Source organism: Sinocyclocheilus grahami, unplaced genomic scaffold (genome assembly GCF_001515645.1).
Source record: "Sinocyclocheilus grahami isolate Dianchi unplaced genomic scaffold, SAMN03320097.WGS_v1.1 scaffold103.1, whole genome shotgun sequence".
Classification (NCBI taxonomy): domain Eukaryota; kingdom Metazoa; phylum Chordata; class Actinopteri; order Cypriniformes; family Cyprinidae; genus Sinocyclocheilus; species Sinocyclocheilus grahami.
In genome coordinates, this window is record NW_015505282.1 from 217,407 (window position 1) to 230,912 (window position 13,506).

Sequence of the window (13,506 nt, forward strand, 5' to 3'; positions counted from 1 at the left end):
GTCCCCACTTTTTGTCAACACCGTCAGACATTCAATAAAATGTAATAAAATCAGGGAATATCAGGGGCAGCTGTCACTCTAAAGGACCCCCTTGCCACAGTTCACCTCTGCAGAGTACATCAGTGTCAGACAGGCTCTGCTAAGTTTTATAGTTTTAGAATATTTTAAATCCTAATGTTAATATCTCCTGTGTCACAGCCATGATATGTCAACCCCATCTTCCAATTTCTGAGGAAATTATTTGAAATATTTAGATAATTGTATTCTCCTGAAGCAGGTTCCATTAGCATCTAGCATCAACAGATAAAAATAAAATGGCTACTACATGAACTCCATTGGTTTTGTGAAAGAAATGCCAAATTTGTCAACACCGTCAGATGTCACCACCATAAGATTTTGTGTTCTAATGATATATCAAAATACTTCAATGTGACTCTTGAATAAAAGCTTTATAAACAATAACATACTCACTGTTTGTTTTAATAGTAATTGACTGATTCAATGTATTTGATAGTTAAAATGACTACAAATTCAGGTTTTCGTCAACTCCATCAGTTCGGTCACCTCCATCAGTTGATTATTTTGATAATATTTCATTATGATATTTTATATTTGTTGTGGAATTATTGGTCACATGTGAAAGTGTAATCTGTCTGCTAACACAAAAATGTGTTTTGAAATGTTAAAAACATCTTGAATGCTGTTAAAGATTAAGCTGAAATTATATTACACAGTCCAAGTTAAAAAAAGCACATTTTGGTAAAAAAAGAGACAAGTTGGGAGGTTGTATCAAAGCATAGCTCAGTAGCTTAGTACATATAAGATACATAAACGTAGTTTCATTTGTCTGAGTACAAGGTTTTATTTTTTCAATTTTGCACCCTGTTTTGTCCCACTTCTCAAGAATGACTGAGTTAATATTAGTCGTATATTAATAATAGGCTACTTCATTAACTTTGTTATTTACTATCCCCGTTGTAGTATTATTCATAAGTAAAAACCAACAATATTTTTTTCACCATGTTTCCAAATTCTCTACCCCAGGTCCAAAAGAAATATAAAGAATGTACAAACTGAAAACATTAAATACTTTTGCGATCTATTTCCATTTGTTATTTTCAAAAGAGAAATACTGTCATGGATGTTTACAGAGCAGAGGTCACGTTTTTAAAATTCTAATGGGAGAGATAGACTTTTGTTTGTCTTTATTATTATTTTTTTGCTGTATTGTTGGTTACTGTGTTATTTCTGTTTCAAAAGCCAGCAATAAATAACAAGTTAATATCTAAGAAGTGTTCATGTGATTTTATACATTAGTAATGTTGGGAAATGAATAAATGCATAATAATCATCATAATCGTAAAACCGTGATTATTCCTCAGACAATAATCGTACCAACAAAATCTATAATCGTTGCATCCCTAAGACATTGTGCCTATTACTATTTTTCAGTAGAAAGTACACTACTTGTGTAGTTACTTGTGTCAGTTGAGTTTGTGGCCAAACATTTTGCAGTGTTTACATGTTGTTTATTACTGCATAAAATTTATTAAAATAGATGTTTAAGTTCATAAAGTACAAGTTGCTTTCAAAATGCACCTACTTTTTTGCATTTTGTGTTTTTCAGTTGAATAAAATACAAATTTTCCCTATATATTTCATCATTGAGGATTTCTTTAAAAAAAGTCTAAAAATCTCGTCTCGTTCTCGTGAACCCAGAGTCTCGTGTCTCATCTCGTGGGATAAGTGTCTCATCACACCCCTACTTTGTCCATATTAGGGATTTCCTGGAGCGTCTCAGTGCTAATACTTCTGCAATGCATATGAGGAGTTTCTGCGCAAGGGCGCCCACCGGCTTCCAGTATGAAATAGTAATTACATTACATGTGTACTCAGTAATGCTCACAACACCAGGGTAAAAATAGGAAAGACGACACTTTTCTCTAAAGAAATTTTTTTTTTGTCTCTTAGTGGATGCATACGATTCCCTGAATTATCGTCATTGATATTGTTATCGCAATAAATACCAGAAATTATCGCCCATCCCTAACATACATTGTATAAATTAATCAAAGACACTGCATGGTTTTCACTGTGTAAATTCCATTTCTTATTATTAAAGTTACAAAAGTGATATAGTCAAGAGCAGTGAGATTTTCTCACTGTTGTTTGATTAACACGAATGACAGACAGCAGGGATATTAGATTGCTGTCATTTTAAGAGCTGCTTGGATCCAATATAATTTTATTTTATATTACGTTTTTTTTTCAGCGGTTTGCTTTCACTTAAGACCTAAATGAATGTTTACGAGGATACTCAAACATATAAATATGTGTATTTCACCCTTCAAGGCCAATAAAGAAACAAAAATACTCACGCACTATGAGCAGCAGATTCATGTGCACAGACGGCATTCAGAAACAGTCACGCATATAGCGCTGTAGTTTGCATTTAAACGGTTTAAAATCACAAATTTTTATACCGCAATGCTTAAAATGTGTGCAAATGATACATTTTCGTGACCACGGCGCACCGCAACTTGACGTAAGCACATACATGCGATAGAGACGATAGTCCAAAATCTCTACCGTTTGACAAATTTCTACCGTTCACTTCATTGGGTTCACTCCTTTCTGATATCAACTGCCATACACTACAATAATTAGTGAACGAGTGAACGATTTCGTGTTTACAATTTACGTGGCGCGGGAATGTGAAAAAGCTGTGCAAAATCCGATCTGAGCTGTCAGACTGAAACGGATTTCCAGAAATGAATGTAGCTCAAAATGTTTTTTTGATTTTTAAAATCGGTTCACACTTGCTAACTATGATCGGATTCCAATCGGATGGGTGTAAAAAATGGATTTTCGGCATGACACGGCTTGAATTTTTTTACAATTTCTACATTTGTTCATAAAATTACTCTAAATAACTCTAAAGATTATTTCATTTTTATATGTTGATGATTTGAATCAGAGAGCTTTTTGGCCATTGGATCAGAGCACTGTCAATCACTGTGTGATTCGCTTAGCCTCAATTTCATAATGCTCAACACCATTGTTTCGAAGCGCTGTCAATGCTTTGTAAAACCTTTTTAGCTACTTGAATCTGAATTTGCCAGTCACTCATTGCATGCAGAGATAGACAACTTGACCTCAGACCATCTCTGTTCATGATGTGTAACACTGAACCAATATTGAACAATATCTTCGATTTAATTATCGTGCGATTAAATCGTCTGCGATTTTTTTGCGTAGCTTGTCAGTGAATGCTGCTCCATCTGAAAGCAGGTGATGGAGATTTACTACTGATTACAGAACCAGCTTTACTGACAATCCCATTCGATTAATCGTGCAGCACTATTGTTTATATCACAAATATCGTTCTCATATAACTCTGTCTTCATTAATTTGTATGTTCATCTATAAGTGTTTAGGCTGTATAACAACACAGCGGCCCCACCCTGCAACATCGAGCTCCGCCCCCCAGCACCACCCAGATAAAATATGTGACCCTGGAGCACAAAACCAGTCTTAAGTCACTGGGGCATATTTGTAGCAATAGCCAAAAATAATTAGGATATTAAGTAAAGATCATGTTCCATGAAGATATTTTGTAAATTTCCTACCATAAATATATCAAAACTTAATTTTTGATTAGTAATATGCATTGCTAAGAACTTCATTTGGACAACTTTAAAGGCGATTTTCTCAATATTTTGATTTTTTTGCACCCTCAGATTCCAGATTTTGAAATAGCTGTATATCGGCCAAATATTGTCCTATCATAACAAACCATACATCAATGGAGAGCTTGTTTATTCAGCTTTCATATGATGTATAAATCTCAATTTGAAAAAAATGGACCCTTATGACTGGTTTTGTGGTCCAGGGTCACATATGTTCCCGCAGCTATGGATTTGTACAAGGCCAAAGAGCTAAAGCAGCACTGCATGTACCTTAATTTCCCAGCAGACGTCACTCTCCTCCTCATCCGTGGAATGGATGTAGAAGTAGACAATGTTCTTCTGAACTCCTTTGATGATCTCCACCAGGTTACTGATCACCTCGGGCTGCAGCTGATCGATGATACTGCTGATGGCAGAATGAGCGTGTCCAATCGAGGCGTCCGTTTGACCCTCCACAGCTCCCGTAGTCTCAGCAACCAGACTACCATTCACCTCATGAAGATCATGAGGGACGTTTGCTTCCTGCATCTTCTGGTTCACCGAGTCCTGCTCTAAAGCCCACATCTGCTGGGGTGTCTGCTGGAGATCAGGGTCGGGCAAACTTGAGTGATGTTGAGGCTGCGTCATTGGCTCAGGTAGGGCACTAGAAGGAGAACATGGTGTCAGAGATGACTCAAAGGTGTTGTTGGAAGACGAGGAAGCACACGGATTAAAGCTGGAGGACGTATCAGGGACATCTGAAGGAACTTCTGCAGCAGACGAGGAGGAAGTCACATCTTCCTGAGCTCCGGGGTATCGACTGACGTGCTGAGGGTCAATGAACATCATCAGGCTGTTGTGGAAAGAGCTCATGTAGCTACTGACGGGAAACGGAGTGTTGTAGTTTGACACGTAATTGGAAAGTGGCACAGCTGGAGTCTGAAGCGGTTCTCGTGAGCCCTGAGTGCTGGAGCAAGCAACATAATAAATACGTTTGGCCCTCAAGAGCTGCTCCACCTCACTGGAGAAGCCAGAGACGAGCTCATCGACTATGTGGTCAAAACCGCTGCCGTCTGCAGGACACTCTATGGCCACAGCCGGAGCGACGGGCTCTTCATCCTCAACCTCTGCAGCCGTCTGCACATTCAGATCCACCGCTGTGCTGCTGCTATCTGGCTGGTAGGGAGGGGACAGGTCCTTTGTGTCAGGCATGGCGTGTGTAGACACGGTTGGGCTCTGAACGAAGCGTGGATCTTCAGGATAGTCCATCTGTCTCTGGGAATATCTCTCCATTTTCAGACCTAAGCAAGCAATTGAGAAAATCCAGATTATTTAATGTAAATAATGAAAATTATTTGAGGTTTACTTTTTACTAGTGCTGTCAAACAATTAATCGTGATTAATCGCATCCAAAATAAAAGTTTTTGTTTACATAATATATGTGTGTGTGTGTGTGTGTGTGTTGTGTATGTTTATTATGTATATATAAATACACACACATGCATGCATATATTTAAGAAAAATTTTATGTTTATATATTAAATACATTTATTTATAACATAAATTATATGAATATAAATATAGACATGGAAATATTTTCAAAATATATACTGTATGTGTGCGTATTTATAGAAGCATAATAAATATACACAGCACACACATATATATTATGCAAAGAAAAACTCTTATTTTGGATGCGATTAATCGTGATTAATCGTTTGACAGCACTACTTTTTACATTTTTATTTTTTAACACAAGGACAATATTGGTGTAGTGCTCATTCTCGGGAAACAATGTTATGTGTGTTGCCATATTGCATTACATACATGAACATATAACAGAATACTGAACCCACTCATCAAATTAATACAAACAGTCAATATGCATGCTAATAAGAAAAAAAGAGGGAAAAAATTTAGGGATTTTTTTTTTTCCGCAGAGATACTTGTTGACCTGCAAGGTCATTATTAGACATTCTGCACTGTTCTTCACATCATATGAAGTGAGCTTACCTGTGATGGGAATCAGCACCCATGGTATGGTCTTTTCCCCGAGCAGGTTAACGCCACGCTGCTGTCCTCCAGAATCTGAACAAGGGCTAAATGCTTCTAAACTACTCAAACTACCTGCGGTCTCCTCCTGAAACAGCAAAAACATCGTCAAAACCACCACCAAGAGTTTAGAACTCTTTCAATAAAATGACTAAATAAATACATAAACATAAACAATACTTTTGGCTACATGCAAAACTGGCAACTGTCATTTAATTAAAGAGCATAAATCATATGCAGTAGTATTCTAGTGCTCTAACTAGGGTTGCAAAGGGGTGGAACATTTCCGGTAAATTTCCGGAAACTTTCCCCAAATCCCTGGAATATTCCGAAAAATCCTGGAAACTTTCCAAAATTTCTGGAATGTTTCCAAAATCTACTGGAAATTTTCCACCTTTTTGCAAGCCTAACTCTAACTCATCTGCTCTGTTTTGTTCTGTAAATAGACTACATAAATAAAATTGCAGGTGAGGAAATGGAACAACTCACTGCTCTACATTCACCGCACAATACTGGCTATGAATGGAACAGCACACTACTACACAGAATATAAACTGTGACGAGTACAGTATGTGGATTTTCATTATGCATGGAATACCTGATGACCTGCTACTAGGGATGCACCGATATGAAAATTTTGGCCGATACCGATAACCGATTATTCTTTATTTTTGAAAGCCGATAACCGATATGTTGGCCGATAAATCTATATCCAAATTGTTATATACTTTTTGAGAGCCTGATTACAAAAAAGGTCTCATCATTAAAAGAATAAACACAATATTACAATGTACAATTGCACAAAAGGCTGCAAACGAACAGCGCGCATCTGAAGTGTCTCTGAAGGAAATAATGCATTATTTATCGGCTTTAAGATATCGGCCAAATTTTCTTATCAGGCCGATACCGATAACAGAAAAAATGAGCATTTATTGGCCGATACCGATATGGTGGCCGATATATCGTGCATCCCTACCTGCTACATTTGCCAAAATGTGCAGTATAGCACACTGTGTAGAAGGCTGTATAAGACACAATGCAGCGTGCTTGAATCAGAAGCTCTTTTTCTTGAGTCATTATTTGAGTAAAGACATATAAATATAAAAAGGGGATTAAATTGTGAAATAACCTTTGAGCTGCCTTAAAAGTAAAAAAAGAAGAAACAAACAATGCATTCTTATACTTCCTATTTGTACATTAGTATTATATATTCCCTAAATTACAGCATTGTTGCATAAAAGCAACATCACTGGTGTTCAGAATAACAGAGCAGTTTGTCAACACTGTTACTCAGGTGCACATATATAAATGCCATTTATTACGTAAATGGCAACAAAAATGTTGCGAGTATATTTCCAATAAATAAGGAAATAATTTCTCTATTACAAAGCTGCATATGATAAATAATAATTTAATAATAATAATAAAAATGTATGCATTTAGCAGATGCTTTTATCCAAAGCAACTTACAGTGCATTCAGGCTATACATTTTTTACCAGTACGTGTGTTCCCTGGGAATCGAACCCACGACCTTTTGCGCTGCTTACGCTAATGCTTAATGCTCTACCACTGAGCCACAGGAACATGGAATACATGTATGATTGATGATTTCAAGCTAAAGCACAAAACAATGTTTTGTAAAGTTATGGCATCGAGTTTAAATGACCATTTTGCATTCAACATTTTAAAGCAGCTCGTTCTCCGTATAGACAGGCATGAGTTTGAAATCATGGCGTTTCAGTCTGCAATCTAAGCAGATGTCTAGTTTAATGATGGGTGTCTGCACTAGGGTCTGGCAGATTTGTGTGGCGTTCTGTACATTGTTCTTTGTTAGACAAAAGTTTTGCAAATGACTGTACAAGATTTATCAAAGTACATGATCAAAAAAAAGTCTTACAATGTAGCATGCTACTCTCTGAAATGCTTATGGTTATGTAATTGCTCGTAGTATGAAGCACACAATGTATGCCATTCCAAACATAGCCAGAGTGTGTGATTCAAGATAAAGTCATCTTTATATGAACTGTAGCACACAAGTGTGTTATAGAGAATTTTTATGAAGATATCTGATGTCATGATGTTATGAAAAAAGCATTTTTTCATTTGTTTAGTGCTACAATGTAACTTCTCGTCCCATCACCTGCATGAGATTCTCTTTCTGCCACAAACGCTCACCCACCCTTCCTCTCTTCACCTGCGTCTTCTCTACGAAGCCTGTTGCACGCTTTTTCTGTGAAAATCAAGCACTTCAGCTAACACCTTTTTTTCCTGACACTTTGGGAAAGCAATTTGGTCAACATTAGACTTGCAGAATGGCATCTACCCTTCTTGAAAACCTCTTAAATTTCTACACTTAACCTCTCCTTAAAAGTATGCATGTCACAAACCTGTTGCATCAACATTATCAAACTATTTACAGCCAAAGTAATTAAATTCTGTTCTCATTTACTCACCCTCAAGTCATTCCAAACCTGTATGATTTTTTTCCCCCGGAGGAACACAAAGGCTGAATTTTTAAACAATTTTCGGGGCACTCTTTTAAATATAATGAATGGTTTTAAAACTTTTCTGTTCGTCACTCAAAATATATCTTTAAAAAAAACTCAGTATATAATGCATAGGCTTGACTATTCTGGTCATTTTTGAAGTTTGACAGACTATTGTTCTAAACATTCCAAGATCTTAATATCTCTCTAAGATATAAGATAATAAGTCTCTAAGATATTGTCTCACAGGTTTGGGATGACAACAGAATGTACAAGTTCAAATAATATTAGGGCTGCCCCCGACTAAATATTTTTCGGGTGGACTAATAATCATTAAAGGGGTCATGAACTGAGAATACTAAATTCCCTTGATCTTTTGACATTTAAAGGGTTCAAATGATGCGATTTAAATTTTTCCTTTCTCTTTGGAGTGTTACGAGCTCTTGGTGCATAAAGAAGATCTGTAAAGTTGCAAAGACTAAAGTCTCAAATCCAAAGAGATATTCTTTATAAAAGACAAGAGTCAACCACGCCTACCTAAAACGGCTCGTTCTAACACGCCCCCACATAACGCCACCCAAATGTTCACGCAAAGAAAGAAGGCATAACTTTTATTATCGCTGTGGTATTGTTGCCGCCGCCATCACCGCCATGTCGTGAAGGCACTGTGCGTTTCATTGTGAAAGCGGAACTACTTTGCTCGGCCTTCCAAAAGAGGACGATATCTGATTCGTCATGCCTGGAGCTTATCCATGCTGGTTGCTGAGGAAATACATCAACTTCGCGCTGTGGATCGCCGGATTGGCTTTCACCATGGACGACGCGGAGTCCAGCCCGGGGTCGTCACATGTAGTTGTGACGACCTCCACATGACGTTCTCCTTCGTCGAATCCGCTGGCCGAACTGTTCTCAAGCCCGCCATCTCTGCTCACTCTAGGCCGCCGTGTGTGACGCTGCGTTTCGTTGTGAAAGCGAAACTTTGTTTGGCTTTCCAAAAATGGACACGACTAGAAATCAGTGGTTAAGTTGTATTTACAACACTGTTCCAGAACACTTCAACCCAAATATTCAGATGTGTGCAGCACATGGACTGTTTCCTGATCCTGGAAGAGTAGACTACAGACAGTATAAGTCATTATAATCCATAATTATGTCCCCACTGGATGCAACGAATGCCTCGTTTATAATGGGTTTTCATGTTTTTGAATCATCGCTCTGGCTGGACAGGACAACACAATATGGTAAGGAGCATAACATTTCCGTCACACGCTTGAGGTATTCGGCCAATCACAATGCACTGGATAGCTGGCCAATCACAGCACCCCTCGCTTTTCAGAACGATGAGCTTTGTAAAAATCGACGCATTTCAGAAAGGCGGGGCATAGAGAAACAATAATGCACAGTATGTGGAAAATAATGTGTTTTTTTTAACCTTAAACCGCATAAACATTTCATTACACCAAATACACAAAATAATTGTTGTTTTTTAGCAACATTTTAGCAACAATTCTACAGCGCAGTCTGTTTAGCCCTGCTCATCAATTCTACATCGCTCCCTGTTTAGCCCCGCTCACCGATTCTACATAGCTGCCTGTTTAGCCCCGCTCACCGATTTTACATCGCTGCCTGTTTAGCCCCGCCTACCGATTCTACACCGCTATCTGTTTAGACCCGCCCACCAATACTACATCACTATCTGTTTAGAATCACCCACCAGTTCTACATCACTATCTGTTTAGAATCACCCACCGATTCTATATCGCTGCCGGTTTAGCCACGCCCACCGATTCTACAGCGCTGTCTGTTTAGCCCTGCCCACCAATTCTACAGCGCAGTCTGTTTAGCCCTGCTCATCAATTCTACAGCGCTGCCTGTTTAGCCCCGCCCACCGATTCAACGTCGCACAGTTCATGACCGCTTAAAGTCAGTTATGACAATGGCATTTTTAATAGGTTTAGTGCCTTTCATTTGTTTAGTCTTGTCCCATCACCAGCATAAAATTATTTTTCTCTCACCCACCTTTCCTCTCTTCACCTGCGTCTTCTCTACGTAGTCTGTTGCACGCTTTTTTCATCAATTCTACATCGCTGCCTGTTTAGCCCCGCTCACCGATTCTACATAGCTGCCTGTTTAGCCCCGCTCACCGATTTTACATCGCTGCCTGTTTAGCCCCACCTACCGATTCTACACCGCTATCTGTTTAGACCCGCCCACCAATACTACATCACTATCTGTTTAGAATCACCCACCAGTTCTACATCACTATCTGTTTAGAATCACCCACCGATTCTATATCGCTGCCGGTTTAGCCACGCCCACCGATTCTACAGCGCTGTCTGTTTAGCCCTGCCCACCAATTCTACAGCGCAGTCTGTTTAGCCCTGCTCATCAATTCTACAGCGCTGCCTGTTTAGCCCCGCCCACCGATTCAACGTCGCACAGTTCATGACCGCTTAAAGTCAGTTATGACAATGGCATTTTTAATAGGTTTAGTGCCTTTCATTTGTTTAGTCTTGTCCCATCACCAGCATAAAATTATTTTTCTCTCACCCACCTTTCCTCTCTTCACCTGCGTCTTCTCTACGTAGTCTGTTGCACGCTTTTTCTGTGAAAATCAAGCACTTCAACTAACAGCTTTTCTCAAAACAAATGGAAACTAACCCAAAAGTGACACTTCGGGAATGCCATTTGGTCAACATTAGACCATCAGAATGGCATCTACCCTTCTTGAAAACCTCTCACCCCAGACTCTACCCTTAAATTTCTACACTAACCTCTCCTTCAATGTATTCATGTCTCAAACCTGTTGCATCAAGATTATTAAATTATTTAAAGCCAAAGTAAATCAATTCTGTTCACATTTACATCCTCAAGTCTTTCCAAACCTGTATATTTTTTTTTCTTCAGAGGAATAGAAAGGCTGAATTTTTTTGAGAATATTCTGGACACTTTTAAATATAGTGAACAAAGCCATATGAAAGAGTGCACTTCATGAATCACTGATAAATCTTCCCTGAAACCAAATCTCTGGAACGGACTAACACTTGTATGAACACAAAAATAGTTTTAAAACTGTTCTATTCATCACTCAAAATACATATAAAAAAACTTGGTATATAAGGCATAATTTGGGCTATTTTGGTCATTTCTGAAGCTTGACAGACTCTGGTCACTGTATACTTTCACACAGGTGTGGAACGACAACAGATTGTACATGTTCAATTGCTTACTATTAGGGCTGCCCCCGACTAAAGATTTTATCTAATAGATGTTCATTTAATCCATTAGTCAACTAATCACACATTTATATTAATTGAATTACCTAAATATATACTCGGGGGGCCTTTAACATACAGCCCATTTCGCACTCAAACACATGCATAAAGCTTGCTGCAAAGCACCGGCAAAAGTAATGACAAAAGTAATGTGTTGGGAAAATAGCAAGGAGATATTTATTAATAAACTAGTGTTTTCTGAGTCAGTGTGTTGTCTGCAAAGATGAAGCTGACGATCTCCGCAGTACAGTGAATACGTACATTTATACAGTGGGTACGGAAAGTATTCAGACCCCCTTAAATTTGCTGCAAAGCACCGGCAAAAGTAATGACAAAAGTAATGTGTTGGGAAAATAGCAAGGAGATATTTATTAATAAACTAGTGTTTTCTGAGTCAGTGTGTTGTCTGCAAAGATGAAGCTGACGATCTCCGCAGTACAGTGAATACGTACATTTATACAGTGGGTACGGAAAGTATTCAGACCCCCTTAAATTTTTCACTCTTTGTTATATTGCAGCCATTTGCTAAAATCATTTAAGTTAATTTTTTTCCTCATTAATGTACACACAGCACCCCATATTGACAGAAAAACACAGAATTGTTGACATTTTTGCAGATTTATTAAAAAAGAAAAACTGAAATATCACATGGTCCTAAGTATTCAGACCCTTTGCTCAGTATTTAGTAGAAGCACCCTTTTGATCTAATACAGCCAGGAGTCTTTTTGGGAAAGATGCAACAAGTTTTTCACACCTGGATTTGGGGATCCTCTGCCATTCCTCCTTGCAGATCCTCTCCAGTTCTGTCAGGTTGGATGATAAACGTTGGTGGACAGCCATTTTTAGGTCTCTCCAGAGATGCTCAATTGGGTTTAAGTCAGGGCTCTGGCTGGGCCATTAAAGAACAGTCACAGAGTTGTTGTGAAGCCACTCCTTCATTATTTTAGCTGTGTGCTTAGGGTCATTGTCTTGTTGGAAGGTAAACCTTAGGCCCAGTCTGAGGTCCTGAGCACTCTGCAGAAGGTTTTCATCCAGGATATCCCAGTACTTGGCCACATTCATCTTTCCCTCGATTGCAACCAGGCGTCCTGTCCCTGCAGCTGAAAAACACCCCCACAGCATGATGCTGCCACCACCATGCTTCACTGTTGGGACTGTATTGGACAAGTGATGAGCAGTGCCTGGTTTTCTCCACACATACCACTTAGAATTAAGGCCAAAAAGTTCTATCTTGGTCTCATCAGACCACAGAATCTTATTTCTCACCATCTTGGAGTCCTCCATGCGGGCTTTCATGTGTCTTGCACTGAGGAGAGACTTCCGCCGGGCCACTCTGCCATAAAGCCCCGACTGGTGGAGGGCTGCAGTGATGGTTGACTTTCTACAACTTTCTCCCATCTCCCGACTGCATCTCTGGAGCTCAGCCACAGTGATCTTTGGGTTCTTCTTTACCTCTCTCACCAAGGCTCTTCTCCCCCGATAGCTCAGTTTGGCCAGACGGCCAGCTCTAGGAAGGGTTCTGATCGTCCCAAACGTCTTCCATTTAAGGAATGGAGGCCACTGTGCTCTTGGGAACCTTAAGTGCAGCAGAAATTTTTTTGTAACCTTGGCCAGATCTGTGCCTTGCCACAATTCTGTCTCTGAGCTCTTCAGGCAGTTCCTTTGACCTCATAATTCTCATTTGCTCTGACATGCACTGTGAGCAGTAAGGTCTTATATAGACAGGTGTGTGGCTTTCCAAATCAAGTCCAATCAGTATAATCAAACACAGATGGACTCAAATGAAGGTGTAGAACCATCACAAGGATGATCAGAAGAAATGGACAGCACATGAGTTAAATATATGAGTGTCACAGCAAAGGGTCGGAATACTTAGGACCATGTGATATTTCAATTTTTCTTTTTTAATAAATCTGCAAAAATGTCAACAATTCTGTGTTTTTCTGTCAATATGGGGTGCTGTGTGTACATTAATGAGGAAAAAAAATTAACTTAAATGATTTTAGCAAATGGCTGCAATATAA

At 38.9% G+C, this 13,506-nt stretch overlaps 1 protein-coding gene across 3 annotated transcripts in view; it reads right to left on the reverse strand.

Annotated features, from left to right (window-relative positions):
• tasora (transcription activation suppressor a) overlaps positions 1-13,506 on the reverse strand; it is a 68,791-nt gene that overhangs the window by 18,951 nt on the left and 36,334 nt on the right. For 2 of the 3 annotated variants that reach the window (XM_016276486.1, XM_016276489.1), the window contains 3 exons: positions 7,901-7,951; positions 5,682-5,808; positions 3,960-4,969 (listed from right to left, as the gene is read on the reverse strand). In XM_016276486.1, coding sequence (XP_016131972.1) covers positions 3,960-4,969; positions 5,682-5,808; positions 7,901-7,951 — 1,188 coding nt within the window. The remainder of the gene's footprint in view (positions 1-3,959; positions 4,970-5,681; positions 5,809-7,900; positions 7,952-13,506) is intronic. The other variant, XM_016276488.1, reaches the window with a different exon arrangement.